Source organism: Adiantum capillus-veneris, chromosome 6 (genome assembly GCF_014529385.1).
Source record: "Adiantum capillus-veneris isolate H3 chromosome 6, ASM1452938v2, whole genome shotgun sequence".
Classification (NCBI taxonomy): Eukaryota; Viridiplantae; Streptophyta; class Polypodiopsida; order Polypodiales; family Pteridaceae; genus Adiantum; species Adiantum capillus-veneris.
This window is the reverse complement of record NC_140936.1, coordinates 110,451,334-110,475,013: the sequence shown is the minus strand read 5'-3', so window position 1 is coordinate 110,475,013 and position 23,680 is coordinate 110,451,334. Positions and strand designations below refer to the sequence as shown.

The window sequence follows — 23,680 nt, the reverse complement described above, 5'->3', positions numbered from 1 at the left end:
ACTGAACGGAAAGAGATAGACGACGTGGGGAGTGGATACGTTCCACCCCAGAGAGCATTGGCCCCAAAGCTTGGCGCCCCTTTCAGTATTTATTTATATTACTTTAACTCAGTACAATGCGGATACTCCACCGTCTGCACCTCTAAGCATGCTAGAGAATGAGCCCTTGGCTCATATTTAAAGGCCCTTGGCCATAAAAAAACAGTTACATGAAAATCTTTCAAACTCAAAAGCAACTGGTCTTCAAAAGCAGGTGCTCAAAAGCTGCCAGCACAAAAGCATGAATCCATACAACTCTGCCACGTCAACAGCTAGCATGAAACGTGGAAATCTGTACAGTTTGCCACGTCAACAGGCTAGCGCAAAATGTGAAAATCCGTACAGTTTGCAACATCAGCAGGCCAACGCAAAATCTGAAAACCTGTACAACAACTGCCACGTCATCAAGCTACTTGTTTATTGTATGTGTGTGTGGGCTACTTTACTCTAGGCCCCATCGAACGGGAACCTTGAGTTGGTTGGATCTTCTCCTACTGCTTCTATTGCTTCTCTTAGGGTTTAGGCCCCTCGGCCGGGATGTGAAAGTCGGCTTCGTTCTTCAGTGGCTTGACACGTTAGCAATTTGTGACAGGACGCCCCCGAATCGCGTTGATGATGTGGCAACTATATGGACGCATTTTACGTTGCTGACGTGGTAGGTTGTACCGATTTCAGCCTATTGCGTTGGCAGCCCCTAGCGCTAGCTTTTGGGCCAAGATGTTTTGAACCTAAAGCTTTTGGGGCTTTGCTTTTGGGCATCCCATGTAATGTTCGTAAGAGCCCTTGGGGTCTCACTCTGCAGAGCATCTGGACGCAAAGTGTGAGAGCAAGGACCCTCAAGAGTTGTATCTTGATGTGATCAATAATAAAGAAATACTGAAAGGGGTGCTAGTCTTTGGGACCAGTGCGTCTGGACGCGGAACTCCGCCATGCCGTGGACTCTCTCTCTCTCTCTCTCTCATGGATCTCCACCATATCTCCCCCCCCCCCCCCCCCCCCCCCCCGCGCCCCCCTCTTCTTTCATTGTACTACACATTGTATTTTGTTCGAGTTTTTTTTGATTCCGGACATGGTATCAGATTCACTATGTTTTAACGGCTTGGTCTCATAGGTCATTTTGGCCTTTTGAAGACGTTAATATGTCATTTCATTTCATTCTCTTGATTTCTTGCTTGGAGTGTCCAAGGCTGGTATACTTGTCCATGTGGCGCAAGTGCAGTGCACACATGACAAGCACTTGCGGTATAATCAGGAGAATAGGATGGAGAAGAGATAGATGTCTTTACTATCATTAACACACACACACACACACACACACACAGAGAGAGAGAGAGAGAGAGAGAGAGAGAGAGAGAGAGAGAGAGATGAAATGTTATATTAACGTCTTCAAAAGGCCAAAGTGACCTATGAGACCAGAAAGTTACAATGCGGTTTATCGGATACAAAGTCAGATTAACAAAATAAATTAAACTAGGATAACAAGATATAAATACTGCGGAATCCTAAACTAAGCTGATAGGTGTGAAAGGTGAAAGGCGTGAAATGTGTGAACTAAGCTATACAATGTGTAGACAATATGGAAGGGAAGTAGAGATCCATCTTCATAGAGATCCATCTTCATCTGCACTCTGGACGACGAGAAAGTATGGCTCGAATCCTTTGCTGTAGCCTCCTTCGAAACTGTGTAGCTCCTCTTCTCCATTGGGGTCGTCTAGATCTCCAGAGAGAGAGAGAGAGAGAGAGAGAGAGAGAGAGAGAGAGAGAGAGAGAGAGAGATGTTTGTCCTTCCTTTCTCTTTTTTCCTCTTCAAGCATTCTGCTGCCAAGATCTTCTATGTCCAAAGGCACCTCGATGACCATTTCTTTTTTGCCTGTTGGCATCTCGATCAGCGGATCCTCGATACTCAACAACATCCTTGTCTTGATGCTTTTTGAGAGGATCTAAGACTTCCTTAAGAATTGGCAGAGCAAGCAATTGCTACAGCTGCAAGTTGAGATCGAACTTTCTACTGGCTCAAAGGTTCTCCTTGGCCCATCACGGCTCTTCCCGTATCTTCTTAGAATCGTCCTTCTTTGCAGAAAAAGAGAGGCGACCTTGCTCTGACACCACTGTCACAAAAAGAAAGAGAGAAGGGTCGATTCCCATTTAGAGCGCGTTTTGTGGAAGGGCGCCCTTTTGTGGGCTGCCCACTTATTATGAAGTTGGCCTGGTTACCTTTTGACCTGCAAAAAAGTTTATAAAAACTGAAATTTAAAGACAAACGCTCACATAGACACTATCTAGGCATCCCCGGATGCACTCACATGCACAAATGCAATGCGGACATAGACTCGTTCATAGGAAAGCATCTGCTTCTCTGGGAAGCAACTTGCTTTTTTGGAAAACAATTGCATTTCCTACTCAGAACCCGTCTTCATTCAAGTTCTTGCCTGATCAGAATATTCCTTACTTGGTGCTTCCGTCAGGCACCATGTGATGCACCGGGAATTTCTTGCCTCTTGCGCTCAAATCAGAATCCACTCAGACCATTGAATATTCCTTGCTTGGTGCTTCCATCAGGCACCATGTGATACACTGGGAATTTCAGCACCTAGTTTTGCACTCACTGAACTTATGGAACTTTTCTTTAGGGATGCTCTATGCCACCCATCCTATGATGCATCAGAGATGCTGCTCTGGATAGTTGAATACTCCCTCTTGAAGCCATTGCGACGTATCAGAAGTATCCATTGGTTGTGGTCAAGCAGATATTCCCGTTCATGTACTTTTAATTGCCCTAGAATGACACATAGGCATACTCGTGCTTGGATGTCTCAAGAGAGTCTCTGTCAATGATGCTGTACATCATCCTTCCTATGTCAGATCGTAGATCTACCAACTCTTACTAAACAATTATAATGTGCACATAAAGTAAAATAGATCTAATTTGAATGAATTGAAATTACTCAAAAATTAAGAAATTAGCTAATTTAGCAACAATTACCATCACTTCCCTAATTTGTACAAGTATTTGCAAAATGTATGTGAGGCCATATGTGTGGAAAGAGCCACACCATGTTTAAGGTTGGGCAAGCTCAATGAATTTAGCTGCTTAAAGTTTAATTCTTTAGTATGTTGTGTCGTAATATGTATGCAGGCTTTAAGAATTGTCGTTGAAATGCTGAAACAAGATGGATATCAGCCAGATATTTTTTGTGTGGCGCAGATTTTAAGGTATCTCCCTTTCTTACAGAAAAGTATTTGATGGTTTTTCTGCCTCAAAATATAAAGGACGACACAGACTTTCCACATTGTTCAGGCAGACATACTTCATGGATATTAATTTTGGTGATAAGAGCATGTGTGTGCATGCATGTGTTTGTAGTATATGCATGTGCCATAAACCTTGTTGAGTGTACACGGTGAGCTGTGAAGTATGTACTCCTCATATTAGTAGAATATTCAGGCATCCCAAAAATTGTGGTCTTCTGTTCATTTTCTGAAGGATATGTGCTGTTCTTTGTGGTTGTTTGATATCTTATGCCCAATCAGCTAAGGAGAAAAGGAATGATATGAATTTTGCAGTGTTAGACAAGGTAGGATCAAAACGTATGTACGGATCCATTCCATACCGTACGGACGTACTGTACGACCTGTACGGTACAAATCGATCCGTACAAGGCACTTTCAAAAAAAATTCTTTTTGGAAGAAAAGCGTGTCTGAGGGTTTTTGATGCATTTTTGCTGACTTATGGGCGACTAAACCAGTCCTCATTTGAGCTTTAATATGCATATTCAATCATCAATGTTGTCTAAACTTTGAAGTCTGTTGCAATAGTTACACAGTATGTGGTTGTCTTGTAAAACATGTCTTTAAATGTCTCTAGAAGTTGTTGCCCTCTCTTGTTTTTTTTCAAAAATGTCCTAGAAAGTTTGGTAAATTGAGTTTATTTTACAAGAGTACGTATTTTTACGTACACAATTTTTTCATGTACGGAACAATGTACAGTACGTACATATACGCCACGTACATTACGTTTGGTACCACCTTGGTGTTAGACATGAGCATTAGCAAACTGCATCAGTCTTAGGTGGGTAAAACAAATGGAATTTTTGAAAATGAGATTGGGAAGACGACAAGTGCAAAGGATTGCACATAGGAGCACAGAAGCTAGAGCTATGCATTACCCTTAATAGTAGAGTTATGCATCACTTGGACAAAATCTGCTTTTGATGGACTCATGCCATCACAACGGGCACATATTATTGTCGGTTAAAGCCATGTATCCACCATTTATTGATAGTGTGAGTGTAACATTCTTGTGCACCTAATCATGCAACCGGGGATTTACATCCCTTGTATTGCCACACAAGCCTAATTACATTGAACTCTAGCTAAATTACAAATGGACTGTCAACCTTATCTCACCTAAAATCAAGTCCATCTCAAACTTGCTTCTACCCAAACCACCTTGTAAATGGCTTGTCTAGTAACCTTAATTTTAAAAAACAATGTGGTTCCATTTCCACAGTCTTATGTCACACCTCTCTCTCTCTCTCTCTCTCTCTTTGTCTCTGATGGGTCTCTCATCGTTTTTAGGGTTTCGTCCCTTCTTCTTTGTTGTTTTTAGGGTTTCGAAATTGCTTTTTGGTTGCTTTTAGGGTTTTGTCTGGTTTTTTTCTGTTTTTAAGGTTTTGAAACCGTTTTTTTTCCTATTTTTAAGGGTTTCGTCATTGTTTCATGCTGTTTTTTAGGTTTTGAAACCAGTTTTTACTGTTTTTAGGGTTTTGCCACTATTTTTTGCTGTTTTTTAGGGTTTCAAATCTGCCTTTTGTTTTTTAAAAGATTTCATAAGCGTTTCTTGCTGTTTTTTAGATAATTTACCATTTTAGAGTCTCTCTCTCTCTCTCTCTCTCATGGGAGAAGCCGTGCCAACGGCTTCCCCCACGTGTAAGAAGACGCAAGTAGCCGGTCGCCCACAAAGCCTCTTTCATGCGGACAGGGAAGAGGATGTCGGCAATAGAGAAGGAAATGAGAGAATGGAGAAACGAGGTGGAAGAGTGGAGGAAGGAGAGGAGCACTATTCTTCAAAGATGGACCGAAGAAAGAGATGGCCTGCGTAGGAGGATCGCTTCGCTCAAGGAGAAAGTTGTCATTCAAGATTCCATCATCCAAAATCTACCAGGTGAGCTTCTTGAAGTCAAAAGTGGGCGACTTGAAAAAGGGGAATTTCAGCCTTCCATGATGGAGGAGCTGAACACAATCAAAGAACAAGTGCGGGTCATCAAGGAGGAGGAGGAAAAGGAGTCATCTTGGGTCGAGGTCATCACCAAGACACAAAAGAAAGTGGAGGTGGCCGAGAAACGGATCGAGGTCGCCATGAAAGGAAAAGGTAAAGAGGCTTTCTCTACACCTGCCATCATTAACATGACCCTCGAAGAAGAGCAAAGAAGGTGGCTACGTGCCTTACATGTGAGGGTCACTGGCCTCACAGATGTCAATAATGTTGAAAAAGAGGTCATCAAGCCTCATGTCCATGATGGGAATGGAGAAGCCTTTACACACAAAGGCATGGAGGGTGGGCAAGAGGAGTGAAGGCATGGGAGAGTCCTCAAAGCAAAGAGCACTCATACTACGTTTCCCTTCCTTGGAGGAGGAGTTCTTGAAGAAGAGGCCAACCCTCAAGAAGACAGGTATTTTTATTGTGATGATCTCACCCTCTCGCAACTAGCTCACATGAGAGAGGTGATGCTAGAGATTATAGCAGCAAGGAAGAAGGGAAAGATTGTCTTTTACAAAGATGGTCGGGTGGTGATTGTAGAGCGACGCTCTACATGACGGTGTGAGACCTATGGGACCATATTGAAGATGGCAGCCTTGAATTGTAATGGATCTTATAGGTTGGATGTGGGTGCCTATGAGGATAGCTTTCGAAACAGGGACATTATATTCTTCTCAGAGACTTATCAGGCCCCTGGATAGATGATGCCACATGTGACAGGATATAGATGGGAGACAGCTTGCCGGAGTGACATGATCTGAGCATGGGAGCAGAGGATCGGGGGGAGTAGCGATATTATTCAGAGAGGAGCTACATCCACTCCTACACATTGTACGAAGAGACGATCATGCTAGATACATGTGGGTGAGGCTGAGGGCCGACATAAGCCGATTTTTATACATTGCCATATGCTACTTTCCCCTAGTACATTAGTCTATGCTGGGCCTAGAGGTCAGTCACCTTTCTCAATCCTAAACAATAACATATGGGAGTTTTCCAAGGATGGTGACATCATCCTCCTAGGGGACTTCAATGCCCGGACGGGCAATGCTCATACAATCTTCTATGACACTTCAAAGGAGATGCTTAGAGAACTGGATGTAGGAGATTTGGGGCTTGATAGACATTCACAAGATAGAGAGCAGACAGAGTATGGGAGACACATGTGATATTGAATGACCTACAATGTTTTCCTACAGCGGTTGGTTTCACATGCTTTCCACACAGGCATGGGGCCAACACAATGGACTTTGTCATGGCACATCTGAGCTTGATTCCCTGCATTCATGATTTCACAGTAGGACCAAGACCAGTGGGTGTAGCAATGGATCATGCTCTCTTGATACTTTCCGTCTCCTTCCAATACAATCTAGACTAGGTGCCAGGAGGGAGGACACATAGCCACTATACATTTACACAAGAGATTGATTGTGTTTATACAGAGGAGATCTATAGTCGTCTATGTACAACAGCCAGGCTGGGAGTCTCAATGGAGGAGATCACTACTTTATTGACTGAGACATTGCATGATGCAGCAACAGAGGCATACCCACACACTCAGCCTAATCAAAGACGCGTTCTGGGACCATGCCTCAGAACAGTTAGTATGACGAGGAGTGTAGAGAGACGAGAGCACAACTTCAGAGAGATCTTCTCCTAGCGGTCATCAATCACAGACAGTCTCGGATAGCCTTCAGGCACCTTGTGCAACGGAAGAAGCGAGCATTCCTAACTCAAATGGGACGAGACTTATACCACTTGTTCTTGAGTAGAGACTGAGGAGTGGCATGGGGTTTCTTTCATGAGCACTCTTCTCCCCTATTGATTACTTCTTGTGATGTGTGGGGTCAATATGCAACATCCTTATATATGGTCCGTGGACAGACACCCCTTCCAGATCCTCCTGAGCCATGCCCATCAATGAGTACCTTCTTTACCACTGAGATGGTAAAGACGGCCATTGACAGAATGAGGACCAGGAGGGCATAGGATCATGATGGTCTAGTAGCAGAGCACTTTATACACGCTAGAGATATGTTGGCAGAGGTTCTTGCAGTTTTATTCAATTGTGTCATGTGTGAGGATCTATCTGAGACTTGGAGACTGTCTACTATTGTGCCTATCTTCAAGGTAGGTGATCCTACGGAGCGTGGAAACCACCATACTATTATGATTGGACACTGGCACGATTGTATGCATCTATCCTTGAGCAGCAGTTGAGCAGATAGACAGAGAGTGAAGGCGTACGAGCAGCGGGACATGCCGGTTTTAGGAGAGACTTCTCTACTCTTGACCATATTCTGACACACAGAGCCATCATTGAGGAGGGTAGTGTACATGGGAGATAAATTTATTGTAGCTTTGTGGATTTCCGCAAAGCATTTGACATGGTGCCCAGAGCCAGATTGAAGCGCAGACTACAGGAGATGGGAGTGCCCATTGAGTTGATTTGGGGGATCATGGCTCTATACAATGTACATATCAGTGGTGGGACATGTATGCACTCCGAAATGTCATCATGGTTCTAGATACATGGCTTCAGCATGGACATCTTGTCGTCCTTCAAGTACTCCCTTGATGCACCATCGTTGTCTCTTACAGGGGTGGAGATTACTAGACTCATTCGCCTGGATGTCACAGCACGTTAGCCGTCTGTGCGTTTTACAGTTGCCACGTCAGCACGTCGTACAACCTGCCACATCATCTGTCCGTATTGCTTTCCGTACTATCTAGCCGGGCAATACTCCCACGTAATCATTTTTTGACATACCCCCCTCTTCAAAGAATTGTAATTGCCCTCGATTACGCTTGCAAAGTAGATAGAGACCATAAACCAATTCAGTAGACACTGAGTCTAAGTACCGATGCACTAGACAACACTGTACAAAGACGACAGTCATGTCACATCACATCACATGTCATCACATGAAATATCAAATCAATCACATAAAAATTCATTCCAAATCTCTGACCATGACTGTCAGCAACGTATTTAGTAATCGCATCTAGATCCATCATGGACCTCATTGATGTGAGATTACCTAATTCCATATTGCGATCATGTCTATAGAGATTTTTGACTCTAGCACTATCGTGTGCAAGTAGTCATTCGCCTCAAGCATTGGTTGTGTGTGCGAAATCATTTCCAAGGATCCCATGTCGAAGTACTTCTTTCATAAAGTCATCCAGCAGAATACTGTCAATCCATCAGTATCCCTGAAATCCAAAGGAAAATCAGTGACTTTATTATTTCTAGTTAATCTGTGACAAAGGAGCGGAGTAACTCCTCTCTTGTGCAGTCCTTCTTGCAACAGATTCAACCTGCTGATCTTCGGGAACTCTTGGAATAGCCAAAGCTAGACCAAAGGCGTCAAGGTAAAGTTCCAAATCTGAGGGAAATGTGCTAGGTCCTCCATCCATTTCGCATTCAATGCCGTTCACTTTACCTTTCTCTTTTCTTTCCTAGTGAGCGAGTATCTGTTCCAGAACGAGTATCTCCTCGCTCTCTTCCCCTTCAAGTTGCTCCTCAGGCTCGCTGTCGTCTGACACCTCACCCTTAAAATTCTTCAACAAACTCACATGAAAAGCATGGTGAATCTTTTTGGCAATCTAAGTCTGAAGGATACATCATTTATGTCCTCGTGAATTTGGAAAGGGCCATAGTTGTAAGGTGTAGCGGAAGTGAATGTTGAACTTTGCTCAAGATGAGTGCTCCGGACTGTGCTCAAGGTTCCTTTTACTTACGGAAGGGAGAGCCTTCCGTTCCTTTAGTGAGAGAGTGCAATGGACACAAACAAAGTGGATGAACACTGTGAATGAAGGTGCTGAGACTGAGAGATAGAGAGAGAAGAATACGACACCAGAATGTTGTCAATCCCTCCTCCGAAGGCCCCACTCTCTACGGCGAGAGCGGTCTACTATTGATTGCACAAATCTCTACAATGCTTGGACTTGCCGACGATGTCGACGACGAGACGGGCTAAATCTGAAAATGTTAATGGCTGAAATCTGCAAATCTTTGTTTGCTGAATTCTCACTCTATGTCAGTGACGATATCGATGGCAACGATGCGACGACGGCGTGCTGAAAACGCAGATGCTGAAATCTACGTTTTCTGGGCTGAGTCTGCAAACTACGCGGGATCTAACTGTGCGGCGAGGATTTGTTGCGGGAAGATGAGATCTGCGAGGTTTGGGACTTCTACTGCGGTGTCTGACTGCTGAAAACTGAAAACGCTGGTGTTTAATGAGGCCTTGTTGCGGTGAATCTGCAAAAAGCTGAGATGCCAGGCTGATGCAAAAACGCTAGGGCTGATTTTGGTTCTGTTCTCTGTTGCAAAATCTGGTAACGCTAGGGTGATGTGTAGTCTTCTGTCGCCAGGCTGCTGCAAATGCAAAAACACTGGGCTTGTTTTGCTGAAAACGTCAGCTGTTGCTGATGAAGAAAACGCTAGGGTGTCTGCTCCAAAAACGCTAGGTGTCCTGTGGGGGTCCTGCTGAGAAGGTGTCTTCCTGCTACCTCTGTTAGGGAATAAAGGCCTAAGTGCCTTGTACTTACTAACTTATAAGTTAAAAGACTTATAAGTGAGGGGGCCCAAGTGTGAATGGCCCCCTAGTCACTTACTCATATACTCAAAGGTCAAGCCCAAATAATACATAGCGTGGCTTTTTCCCAAAACTTCTACGAGCTCTCTCTCTCTCTCTCTCACGTCCTTCTCTGCGTGTGCTTCTACAGCGCCTCTCTCCTCTTCTCCTTCACTCTCATTGCATAGGACAGCAAGTGGGCTCTCTCTCCTGCTTTCCCACACATGGTATCAGAGCTTTAGGGTTTCCAAGAGAGCCATTTTCGCAACACAGATCAGAATTCTGTTCTTGCTCGCTGCGGGAAGGATATTCAACTGTTTTCGATCAACTCTGTCGCGAAGGGATCCTCTCACCGTGTAGAATCGACCTCCGGTGACAGTTTCCCCAAAATTAGGGTTTCAAAAACTGGCGAACAGCAGCCTATTTCTGCTGAAATTGACCAATTTCGGGGTCAATTTGATGCAATTTCATTAGGGCAAGTCTCACAGGTCAATCTTACAGGTGTTTCCACCAACGAGGTTCTGAAAATTCAGCAAAACAGGTGTTTACAGGTCTGATTTTTGCCCTAAAACAGGGAATTTCAGCAAGCAAATGAAGTATACACCTTGTGGAAACCTTTGGTAAGGGTTTGGCAGTGAATGTACGCCGTTTTGGGGTGATTTCGCGTGAAATTTGCTCGCTGTTTTTCTGTAACAGCAAGCTGTTTTTTTGCCTGATTGCGCACATTTGGGCGTGTTTAGGTCGGCAAAACAGGGTTTCAGTGTTTGCAATCACTCAGAATGGCTTCTAGCAGTGAAAGTGGCAATTTGTTGCACATTCGCAAGCTTGAAGGGTCCCATAACTTTGCTATATGGAAGAAGCAATGTTATAATGTGATGTTGCAGAAGAAACAGGCGAAACCTATTAAGTTACAGGGTGTGAAACCGGATGATATGGAGGTTGAAGAATGGGAAGAAGTGGACGAGTTGGCTCGCTCCACGATCATGCTTTCGGTGTCTGACAATTTACTCTTCAATGTAGAGAATGAGCAGACAGCATGGGGCATGTGGAAGCGTTTAGACGAGTTGTATGCACAGCAGAGTGCTGCCAGTAAAGTGTATTGGCTTAAGAAGCTTATGGATCTCCGCATGAAGGAGGGCACGCACATGTCAGTGCACCTCAATGAATTCAATTCTATTTTCAGCCAACTGACAGAGCTGAAATTCACGATTGATGAGGAGTTCAAAGCTACTTTTCTGCTATGCACATTGCCCGAGAGTTGGGATGTATTCCGGACAGCTCTTAGTAACTCAAGTGCGTCACTTAAGTATGCAGATGTAGAGAGTTCTCTCTTGATGGAAGAGATGAACAGGAAGAACACCACAGGTGGGTCTTCTAATGCATTGCACTTGAGAGGCAGGTCTCAACAGAGGGAGAAATCTGACAGTAAGGACAGGGCACGCAGCAAATCTCGTAGGAAAGATGTTGTGTGTCATCATGTGGAAAGAAAGGGCATTATAAACGGGAATGCTATGAGTGGAAGAAAGAGAAGAACAAGGGTGCTGAAACTGATGCAAAGGACAAGGGAAATGCCAAGAAGAGCACTGTGTTGATTGAGGAAATCAATGTTGCTTGTAGTTGTGACAGTGACAGCAGCACTGATGTACTCAATGCCTTTTCTGTGGATGCACATACCCTTGCTATGGGTTCTGATGTGGACATGCATACTTGGATTCTTGATTCAGGTGCCTCCTTTCATGTAACACCTCATAGGGATTGGTTTACACAGTACTCAGGTGAGGTGCAGGGCACTGTTTATTTGGGAGACAACTATGCATGTGACATTGCAGGTATTGGCAGTGTCCAGTTTTCCTTTGCTGATGGCATGACTTTTGTTTTGCACAAAGTGCGCCATGTGCCACAACTCAAGAAGAGTTTGATTAGTACAGGGCAGCTAGATGATGCAGGCTATCACACCACTTTTGGTGATAGCAAGTGGAAAATTTGTAAAGGGGCCCGGATTGTAACCAAGGGTTGTAAATCGGACACTTTGTATCTTTTGCATGTATCTAGTGTGCGTGACCATGTTGTCGCCGTAACCGAGCAGCCAAGTGTTTCTTTGTGGCATGGCCGGTTGGGACACATGAGTAAAAGAGGAATGGAAACTCTGTCTCGTTGTGGTTATTTGCCGTGTTTGAGGTATGCTGATTTTTCTCATTGTGAGCACTGTATTTATGGTAAGCACAGTCAAACACCGCACAAAAGGTCTCTTTCTTTGAAGTCTGACAGGTTAGACTTAGGGCATTCCTATGTATGTGAAATGCCACAGTTGTCCTTAGGGGGAAAGAAATATTTTGTCTCGTTTATCGATGATGCTACACGTAAGGTGTGGGTGTATCCAATACGTGCTAAAAGCGATGTTTTGGATACTTTCAAGAAGTTTCTTGCGTTTGTTGAGAATCAAACAGACAAGAAGCTTAGGTCTTTGCGCTCAGACAATGGGGGGGAGTATGTATCAAAAGCATTTATTGACTTTTGTGCTACTAAAGGTATTAAAAGAGAGCTCACGGCTCCTTTTAATCCCTCTCAGAATGGAGTTGCAGAGAGGTTGAACCGGACTATCCAAGAGAAAGTTCGGAGTATGCTGTCACATGCTGCATTACCTCATGGTTTTTGGGCAGAAGCTGTGCAAACAGCTATTCACTTGATTAATCGCTCACCTAGCAAGGCTTTGGGTGGAAAGGTGCCTGAGGAGGTGTGGTCTGGCAAGCCACCCTCATATGCACATTTAAGAGTGTTTGGTTGTGAGGCCTATGTTCACATCCGGAGTGAACTGCGCACCAAACTAGAACCAAAGTCTCATAAATGCATTTTCCTAGGATATGGTGAGGATGGTGAAATGGGGTATAGATTATGGGATCCCGCATTACGGAAAATCATACGCAGCAATGATGTCATCTTCAATGAGAATTGCATGCACAAACAGCCCACAAAGGTCGAGGAAGTGCGCCGGGTTGTTTTTCGTGAAGATGTTACATATGGACAGCCAAGAAGGCCCAATGTTCAGCAGCCTTTACATGCTGAAAATGGTGCTGAAAATCAGCCATTAGCTGCTGAAAATCAGCCCCAACAAGTTGCCATTGATGCACCACAGGTAGGGGAACAGGTTGATGCTCCTAGACCGCCCGTTGTTGCGATGCAACCGGCTGAACAGCCTGCTGTTTTTGATGGTTTACAGGCTGAAAATCCACCTGTTATGGATCATTGGGTACGTAGGTCTACTCAGGTGACAAGGCCCCCCGACAGATATGAACCGTCTTTGGACTATGTCATGCTTACTGATTGTGGTGAGCCGTCTTGCTATAAAGAGGCTATGCAACGGGAAGACAGTAAGAAATGGTTCAAAGCAATGGTTTCGGAAATGCAGTCTTTGGAGAAAAACCATACATGGGACTTGGTTGATTTGCCTAAAGGGCATAAGGCTCTGCCATGTAAATGGGTTTACAAGACCAAGGTCACATCTGATGCTTCTTCTAAGTACAAGGCACGTTTGGTTGCTAAAGGGTACAAGCAAAAGCATGGTGTGGATTTTGATGAGATTTTTTCTCCTGTTGTAAAGCTTGCCACATTACGTCTTGTTTTAGGCCTGGTTGCTTCTGAAGATATGGAGTTAAAGCAAATGGATGTCAAAACAGTGTTTTTGCATGGCGATTTGCTTGAGATGATCTATATGATGCAGCCAGAAGGTTTTGTGTCAAAGGGGCAAGAGAAGAAAGTATGTAGACTCTTGAAGAGCTTGTATGGTTTGAAACAGTCTCCCCGTGCATGGTATCACAAGTTTGATACATTCATGAGGTCTCAAGGATACAAAAGAAGTAATTCTGATCACTGTTTGTATATCAAAACGGCAAGTGATGGATCTCTTCTATTGCTGATTTTGTATGTTGATGACATGCTTATTGCGGGTAAAAATGTCATGGAGTTGGATGCATTACAGCAAAGCTTAAAGAATCGCTTTGACATGAAGGATCTTGGTGATGCTAATCATATTTTGGGCATGCGTATCTCTCGAGATAGACCTAACAGGCGTCTGTATCTATCTCAACGAGATTATGTTAATAAGGTGCTACATCGTTTTCATATGGATGGGGGAAAGGCACTTGGTACTCCGCTGCCTCCATATGTAAAACTAACTGCACATGACTGCCCAAACACAGATGATATGCGGGCTGAAATGGCCAAGATTCCTTATGCATCAGCCGTTGGCAGTTTGATGTATGCTATGGTTGCTACACGTCCGGACATTGCATTTGCGGTGGGAGTGGTAAGCAGGTATATGAGCAATCCTGGCAAAAAGCATTGGGAAGCAGTGAAGTGTATCTTGAGATACTTGAAAGGCACTAAAGACTTGTGCATTTGTTTTGGGAAGAGTGAGACATCTGTGCATGGCTTTACAAATGCAGATTTTGCTGGACATCCAGATTGCAGGAAGTCTACCTCTGGATATGTGTTTACATTCACAGGAGGTGCAGTTTCTTGGATTTCTAGACTGCAAAAATGTGTTGCTTTGTCTACCACTGAGGCTGAGTATGTGGCTGCCACTGAGGCATGCAAAGATGCTTTGTGGCTCATGCGTTTGGTAGAAGAGCTTGGCATTAAGTCACCGGTTCCTGTGCTACACTGTGATAGTCAGAGTGCTATTATGCTTGCAAGGAATCCTGTTTTTCATGCCAAGACAAAGCACATAGAGGTGAAGTATCATTTTATCAGGAGTGTGCTTGATGACAAGAGCATTACACTTGTCAAGGTGCACACAGATGACAATCCTGCAGATCTTTTGACCAAGAGTCTTCCAGCAGAGCGGTTTGCATATTGCCGACAGATGATGGGTGTTGGATGAGTAAGTGCATGATCAGCTGATGTATCATAGTTAGTTGATTCTTTGATCTCCCAAGGTACATTGCCTTTAGGTGGGAGGTTGTTAGGGAATAAAGGCCTAAGTGCCTTGTACTTACTAACTTATAAGTTAAAAGACTTATAAGTGAGGGGGCCCAAGTGTGAATGGCCCCCTAGTCACTTACTCATATACGCAAAGGTCAAGCCCAAATAATACATAGCGTGGCTTTTTTCCAAAACTTCTACGAGCTCTCTCTCTCTCTCACGTCCTTCTCTGCGTGTGCTTCTACAGCGCCTCTCTCCTCTTCTCCTTCACTCTCATTGCATAGGACAGCAAGTGGGCTCTCTCTCCTGCTCCCCCACAACCTCTTCTACCAAAAAGTGCTAGCGCTAGGTTTCCTTATATACATGCTTGGCTAATTTGCCCTACCCAGTTCCCAACAAATGTCACTTAAAAATAATATGTGAAAATTGGCTAAAATAGGGAAAATAGGTCTATACACTGTAAAAATGCTACTGATGGGTTTTGACTGTAATCTGATGATCATGCTGTGTGCAACCAGAGGATATGCATCTACATTTTAAGTGTCCGGACATGCACGGTCTGCGAACAGACTCACAAAAGTGCCAGAACACTTCCTAATCTAACTGAATTGAACCCATGTCATGAAGTAGCTTGTCCACGTACACATAGGGTTAGATGTGCATGTGACATCCTCTCCTTTTCAAAGTGAGGTACTGGTACCAAACTGTATGGCGTCGAGGGAGATGGCCAATAGGGTTTGGAATCTTGGAAAGGACTCTTCGCCGGCCCACTCTGATGCGTGGGTCATGAGATACTTGAACTTCTTAAATATCTGCGACGCTTGCTTCTTTGGGCCGCGCCGAAAGCGACACAAAGTCATCTGTGGCTCCTTTAATGCTTCAACTTTGTCCATAGTCATGCGTCTACCTTTTTCAAGAATCTCCGAGGATGAAAATTCCTGAAACCACTTCCAACACAAAAACATGAACATACCCATTCGATGTAAAGTGACTGGAAAAATTCTAGTCTTCTCTAAAGACTGTGCATGCAATGTAGATGAACATAGAGACGGAGTGCCAAACCGTTCATCAAACACATGCAAACAATGGAATCGAAACTTGACTTTCTGATCTAAATCAATCAACTGTGGCGAATCACAATGGAAATGCCTATGCTTGATGCTCAATCCTTGTTGTGCTCTTTCTGATACTGTGTCATGCCAAGGAAGGGACATGGAATGTGAATTCCTTGAATGCCAACATTTCATCTTTTCATGAGTAATCCGCATACATTCGTGCTCATCCATGAGTGAATCATGTTCATCGTGCAATATGACATGCCTGTGAAAAGGGATCACATAAGGACGGTGACTAAAATACAGGAAAGCATCAGAATGAAACACTCGAACAATGCGTGCTGACTAATCATTCGAACACATAGTACTTCCTGTGGGGGTTCTTTGGACCTCGACTCGAGAGCCAAGATCGGTTCTTCGTGATCGATTGAATCTGCAATGAGGTTAGCTTCGTTGGACAAAGTATCAACTAAACCATCATCCTTGTGAACAATCCCATCATCTTCATGCAAATCATCATGCTTATCATTTTCATGCAATATATCATGCTTGTCATTATCATTCAAATCATCATGCTTATCATTGTCATTCAAATCATCATGCTTACCATAATCATGCAAATCATGTAATTCGTGTGTGTCGTGCTTTGGAGAAGAAGAGATTGAGAGAGTCTCCTTCTCCTGATCCTTTGCAACCCGCGCCTGCACATTAGAAAAAAGTCGCAGCAACTCTTGCATCCGTTGGGCGTTTTGCGCTTCATACTCTAACCGTCTTTCTTCGCACTTGCGATTGAATTCGGCTAGGCTTTCTTTGGGTGCCAAGCGTGCGTGCTCATGCTCACGCTCTAAGACTCCAAGTCGGCCTTTCTTTCTGCTTCTCTTTTTGCTTTTCTTTCTGTGTGTTTACGATCCAATTCTTCCTTTCTTTGCTCCCATGCTACTTGTCTTTCTTTGCGCTTGCGCTCCAAGGCAGCGCGTTGCACTCCTAGTTCTATCCTCCTGTCCATAAACATCTGCACCAAAGCCTCCATAGGAGTTAGTGCAATCCTTGGCGTAGATGGGGAAGGGGGAGGGTCAGAAAAACTTCCTGGTGGAAAAATTCTTCTTCGCCACTTCCATGCTCACCACTCATGCGAAGTATCCATTCCGCTTCCGGTGATGACCATACACTGAAGTCGTGGGTTCTTAAGTTCACGAGGAACTTGGGTTCTTGTGGTTCTTGGGGTCTTGGGTTCTTGAGTTCTAGGGGTTCTTGGGATCTTTAGGTTCTTCTTTCGCTTGCAATCTGTGTTAGAGAAGGATCTTCTCTTCACCTGAGCTCCTCTTTCCCGCGAGCGTACCCCTTGGTGGCCTTGCGCTCACACCAAGGTTGCACCTCACGTCGATTTGCCGGCCGCTAAGTGCACGGTCCGCTCTCAATGAGTGAAAAGGGAAACAAGGGGAGGCTGGACAAGCCCTTCTTTCTTGGGTTTCCTTTCACTCTTCAAAAACACGATTAGGAATCGACACGCCCAAGAGGTCTTTGGTTATGTGCGACCTCAACAAGCAAAAAAATTCTTGTGGTTCTTTCCTTGAGTGATACAGAACATTGCCAAAGCTCTGATACCAATGTAAGGTGCAACGGAAGTGAATGTTGAACTTTGCTCAAGATGAGTGCTCCGAATTGTGCTCAAGGTTCGTTTTACTTACGGAAGGGAGAGCCTTCCATTCCTTTAGTGAGAGAGTGCAATGGACACAAACAATGTGGATGAACACTGTGAATGAAGGTGCTGAGACTGAGAGATAGAGAGAGAAGAATACGACACCAGATCGTTGTCAAACCCTCCTCCGAAGGCCCCACTCTCTATGGCAAGAGAGGTCTACTATTGATTGCACAAATCTCTACAATGCTTGGACTTGCCGCTGATGTCGATGACGATGAGGACGATGACGAGGAGGGCTGAAATCTGAAAATACTAATGGCTGAAATCTGCAAACCTTTATCTGCTGAATTCTGACTCTTTGTCGGTGACGATGTCGATGGCGACGACGACGCGGCGACGATGCTGAAATCTGCGTTTTCCGGGCTGAATCTGCAAACTACGCGGGATCTGACTGTGCGGCGAGGATTTGCTGCGGGAAGGTGAGATCTGCGAGGTTTGGGACTTCTACTGCGGTGTCTGACTGCTGAAAACTGAAAACGCTGGTGCTTAATGAGGTCTTGTCGCGGTGAATCTGCAAAACGTTGAGATGCCAGGCTGATGCAAAAACGCTAGGGCTGATTTTTGTTCTTTGCTCTGTTGCAACATCTGGTAACGCTAGGGCTGATGTGTAGTCTTCTGTCGCCAGGCTACTGGGCTTGTTCTGTTGAAAACGCTAGCTGTTGCTGATGAAGAAAATGCTAGGGTGCCTGCTCTAAAAACGCTAGGTGTCCTGTGGGGGTCCTGCTGAGAAGGTGCCTGTTGAACACGTGGTTCTTGCTGCCTCTTCTACCCGAAAGTGCTAGCGCTAGGTTTCCTTATATACATGCTTGGCTAATTTGCCCTACCCAGTTTCCAACAAAAGTCACTTAAAAGTAATAAGTGAAAATTGGCTAAAATAGGGAAAATAGGTCTATGCACTGTAAAAATGCTACTGATGGGTTTTGACTGTAATCTGATGATCATGCTGTGTGCAACCAGAGGATATGCATCTACTATAAGTGTCTGGACATGCACGGTCTACGAACAGACTCACAAAAGTGCCGGATCACTTCCTAATCTAACTGAACTAAACCCATGTCATGAAGTAGCTTGTCCACGTATACATAGGGTTAGATGTGCACGTGACAATAGTCATTCTTAGCTTTGGAAAAAGCCGATCCTTTCCTTTTCGTTTTCTTAGGCTTGCGTTCCTAAACCGTAAAAACACCCAATCATCTTTCTTCAGTTGCAAGTCATGTCGAATCTTGTCGGCTGCCCTCTTATGCCGTGCTTGAAATTTCTCAAGAGCCTTGTGCGCCTTGGCAAAAGAAGTATCTAGATCTGCTTCAAAAATCTTATCTTGGGTCTCGGGAATTCATCTTTCTTCAGTTGCAAGTCGCGTCGAATCTTGTCGGCTGCCCTCTTATGCCGTGCTTGAAATTTCTCAAGAGCCTTGTGCGCCTTGGCAAAAGAAGTATCTAGATCTGCTTCAAAAATCTTATCTTGGGTCTGGGGAATTCTCTGATCTACCAACTTATTTCCTTTTTCCTTTCTTTCCTTGTGCCCTGGGACATGTAGGTAGCGTCTTTCGCTTCCCCTTTCCATTGGCACGTCAGTCTCAATCATCAGAACCCTAAGACGCATTATCATCTGATCCCCTTTCTCTGGAATCCTTTGATGAACTTGCATCTGGTTCCCTTAGTTCGTCGGAACCTCTGATTCTCCAGAATCCTGTGATGAGCTGTCATCCGGTTCCCCTGATTCATTCTTTTCAATATGATGGACTCTTGCCTTGTTGAGGTGGAGACTATCCTACCTGTAAGATAAGTCAATGAGCCGGCATGCGTTCCAAATCGTTCCTTAGCATGTTGCATAAGTCTTTGAATAGAGTCAGACTCCTGGTTCAGACAATAGTCTCGAATCTCTTTATCCTCAAAGCTTCTGTGATGATCGTGGAAATAGCCAGAACCAAGGCTTCCGAGACAAAGCATCTGCCATTAAATTCTTATGTCCGTGAACATGGTTGGAAATGAAACTGTGACAGGATGCTAGCCCATCACATCTGCTTTTCCGAAAACTACTATGACAAGAAGTAGCGCAAATTCTGATGATCCGTGAAGACTGTAAATTCAGCTCTGAGTAACTAGTGGCGCCATTGTGTAAGAGCATGGATCAATGCCAAAAGCTCTTTTTCATATATTTGTGCTACTAATTTGGGCCGTAAAAACATCCAGCTTTCATAAGCAATGACATGGCCTTCTTGCATCAAAACTGCGATGATAAACATCACAGTAAACTTTGAATGGCTTTTGCAAGTGTGGTAAGGCCAATACATCTAGTAGTCAACTTTTCTTTGAGAGTCTTAAAGGCTGCAATCTCTGTCGGTCCCAAGTAAAAATAACTCCTTTCTGAGTCGGCAGATGCAAAGGAGAAACTATCTCTGCAATTTTTCGAATGAACTAGTGATAATATAAGCACAAGCCGAGATAAGCTTTGAACCTCATGAACATTCTTCAAATCAGGCCAATAACGAATAGTCTCAATTTTGGTTGGGTCGATCTTTACCCCTACTGTTGAGACGATGTGTAGTGTATCTCAAAAAAAAAAAAAAAATCGCTCTTTTTTGCATTTATAGCCAATTTATGCTGCCGCAGTGCCTAGAAAACTTTTTGAAAATCCCAAAAGCCGTCCTGAAAGCTGTCTTGTAGACGTCTCCAGGAGCAATTTAGATCTGATGATAACCACTCGTCATATCAATATGAACCCTAAAGTCTGTCGAGTATATCATGGATCCTCGTAATGGGAAATTTGTTTTGGTTCATTGGTTCTTTATTTTGGCCTTGGCTAACTTTGTAAGGTGGCCAGTTCGGTGTTGTACTACCAAGAATCAATCATGTCCGGATCTCGTCTAAGGAGCCTCCCTCCTTGTTGATAAGATAGATTAATCCCTCGCTTATGCTGTGAGTCATCTCTCCCGTGTGGAGAATGTGTTGGTACGCACCACAAAGGTCTAAGCCAAACACCTCCCAGTACTCTAAAAAGAAGCTGAGTGTCAAACCATGTTTCCCGGGGCAGCTACCCCGGGGAAGTGCCCTGATGGCCTTCTGTAACTGCTCTGGCTGAATCGACCGCTCAAGCCGCTGGCGCATCTCCTTAGTGACTAAGCAAGGCATCTGTGCACACACCTGCTCTTTACATGCCTCTCGTCGCTCTGACTATGGCTCAACTGAGAGTAGCTCACGGTAAAAGCCAGTAGCAACTGCATGCATATCTTTCGGCGTTGACGCAACTGACCCATCGAGCCTCCTCAATTGACTAACACTAGTGTGTGCATGGCGAGGACCCACAATCTCAAAGAACTCACTAGTAACTCTGTCACCAACTTGTGTACACTGAGATGCGTGCCGATGAAAAGCAAACTCGTGGCGTCACTCCTCTATGGTGATCAGCTCTTGCCGAGCGTGCTGCATCTGTCCCTCCATCTAAGGGCTATTTGGGTGAAGTTCGTGCATTTGTTGTAGGGATGCAATGCCCCATCGGAGCCGCTTCTCCTCCTCCCTGGTCACAGCCAAACGAGTTGTAGACTCTTGGAGGAAGAAACGACTAAGCTCCCTAATGCCATTGGCTACTCTAGCAGCACGGTCTCTAGGCATGTCCAAGCTGTCTGTCCACAATGCCACAACCTATTCTCTGAGCTCTGTATGCAACAAAATTCTCTCGGATGCGAAGCATGACACTGCCACTCCTCTGTCTGTCTGCCACTATGAAAATCATTGGTGCATGATCTGAAAAGGTGGTCCTTGCTAGTATGCCAACTGAGCCACCCATGTCACAAATGTGGTCACTACGGTCCGATCGAGAGAAAGAGAGGCTATGCGAGGGCCGTACAAAGATTGCATGCTGCCATACATATTTAATCCTCAAAGTTATACATAGGCGCTCCCAAGCAGCCAACTCTGTCCCGTGAATCGTAACATGATTGCCTTCAATCTTGTCCTAGGGGTCCTCCAACATGTTGAAGTCCCCCCCAATGCACCAACGCTCTACATGAGGCAAGGCCTCCACAAGAAGAGACCAAAACTCAGCCCGTGCGGCGTGTGCTCGCTTGGTTAGATGCATAGATGTTCAAGAAGCCTACAAGGCTACCTTGAACTTGCGTGGTGACCCATTGGGCCTGGCTTGGCACCACAATGCCTCTGTCCACAATGGCATGTTGCCATGAATCTAATGCTCATACATACACCTCCTTGGATGCCACCATGCCCAAATGTAGCTGACCAAAATGTCTCATAGTGGCCACACAAAATTTGCCCACAATGCCGAATACGGCTCTCACAAAGGTGAGGCTCTTTTAGCATGAGAATATCAATAGGACCACCCACTAAGCATCTCTGCAACTCGTTTCAGACGGCCACACCGGCGCACAAATTGTGGACCTCCAAGGCCCTGTATGTTCCATGAGAATATTGTCATAAAATCAATTGGAGAAAATTGATGCTGCTACATTAGCCAAACGAGCTATCTTCGAAGCATGTTTGGATGGGGAATAGTTCGCATCCAAACGACACTGAGCCACATCCTCTGCCCAAGAATCCTCATGAGTATATACATAGAAAGGAGGGAGCTGTGCATCTGCAAAAAAGTGGACAAGAATGTACCTGCATCCTGTGACATTTGGCAAGGTCATTATAAACTTGGCCAATGGCCACAATGTCTGCACTAGATCTGTGATCTTGAGCTTCCCTTTGTGGTGGGGGAGCTCTAGCGCCCAGTGAAGTGCTGAGTCTAATGGCCAATCCTGGTGGTCTCGCCTACGCAATGGAAAAGAGCATCCCGCTCTCGAGTCTAAAGCATTTGCACCATGTGTTGCAAGGAACAAAACATGCTCTCAAAAACAGGCTGCCTCTAGATCAACATGGGGGTAGCTTAGAAAGCAGGTGAAAGCGTAGTTGAAGTGGTCCCATTGTCTGCTGATGTCGAAGCTAGAGAGGCCTCCTGGAATAGCCCCAAAGGCCGAGGTCTCAACCGGAAGAGATAGAAGGAAGGGTTGACTCTCTTGAGCCGCCTACCCGAAGCGAAGGAACTATTCAAGGAACGATGGACAGTAGGAGTGCGCACAAACCCGGCAGCAGGAGGAGGAGAGGGGTGAGGGGGCGGTGGAGGAGAGGGTGCGGCAAGAGGTGGAGGAGGGACTTGGAAGGGGGATGGAATGGCGACCGAGTTAGGGGGGGGGACTGGCAAGGGTGATGAGGCTTCTGCTGCTCTGGAAGGGAGGAAGAGGACGGGTCTATGTGGGTCTCCTGCTGTAGAGGTCCCAAGCGGTTTCTCGTAGGAACCCACTCCTGGCCAGGAATAAGAGGGACTCTACAAAAGCCCCCTCGTCCGACACCGCAGAGCCGGCCCTTTGACTTGCTCTTTCGCCAGAAGAGCAAGCGAGCTTGTTGGCCGAGAAGGAACGACTTCAAGCCACCTCGGTCATTTGCAAGATTGTTGGCACTCGGCCCAGCAGAGGCGAGGTTAGGGACCTGCTCCAGGCCCGACTCCTCACCGAAGTGGACAGGATCATTGATGTGTAGAGTCTCGGGTGAGGCTATTTTCAGATAGAGCTCGAGTCTTCAGCGATGGCGGCCAAAGTGGTTTTGATGAGCCCGCTCGGCATTCGAGCGGCTTAAGTTTTCTTATGGGACTCCAAGCACTGCAGCTTTTGTAGCGGCCAAGGCTGTAGGACTCCCCATTGGGAGGGTTCTTGTTCGAGATACCCACACCCTCTCGAAGGATTCCTCGAGGGGGTGGTGGATGGCTCAACCATAGAGTGGAGTATTCGGGCCTTCCGAATCAATGCTTCATTTGTAGACATATGGGCCACCTTGCAAGGGCATGTCCACGTAAGAGAGCCAGATCATCTCCACAGTCACAAGCCTCGCGTGTGGGCCCTTCTTTGAGCTCCGAGGTCCCCCTTACTGGGGCTTCGGAGACCGTTGGTGAGCTGCCTTTGTTGAGTCAGAGTCTCTGGCATGAGGAGGGTGGCACCAGGTTCGGGGCCGTTGTCGACAGGGCCATGCTTCTCGCCCTGGTGGCCGCCCTTTGAGGTGAAGTTGGAATTGCCATTGTGTGACTGCTGCTGAAGAAGAAAAAGGGGCGGGCGAGGACGACGAGGAAGAA

The 23,680-nt window shown here is 45.2% G+C and overlaps 1 protein-coding gene across 3 annotated transcripts in view; it reads left to right on the top strand.

Moving 5' to 3' along the window:
• The window catches only part of LOC147456077 (pentatricopeptide repeat-containing protein At4g35850, mitochondrial-like), a 67,852-nt gene that overhangs the window by 32,121 nt on the left and 12,051 nt on the right, over positions 1–23,680 (top strand). For all 3 annotated transcript variants that reach the window (XR_015188427.1, XM_086514644.1, XM_086514645.1), the window contains exon 8: positions 3,176–3,252. Coding sequence is in view for 2 of the 3 variants with exons in the window: in XM_086514644.1 (XP_086370770.1) it covers positions 3,176–3,252 (77 nt within the window). In the remaining variant the exon portion in view is untranslated. The remainder of the gene's footprint in view (positions 1–3,175; positions 3,253–23,680) is intronic.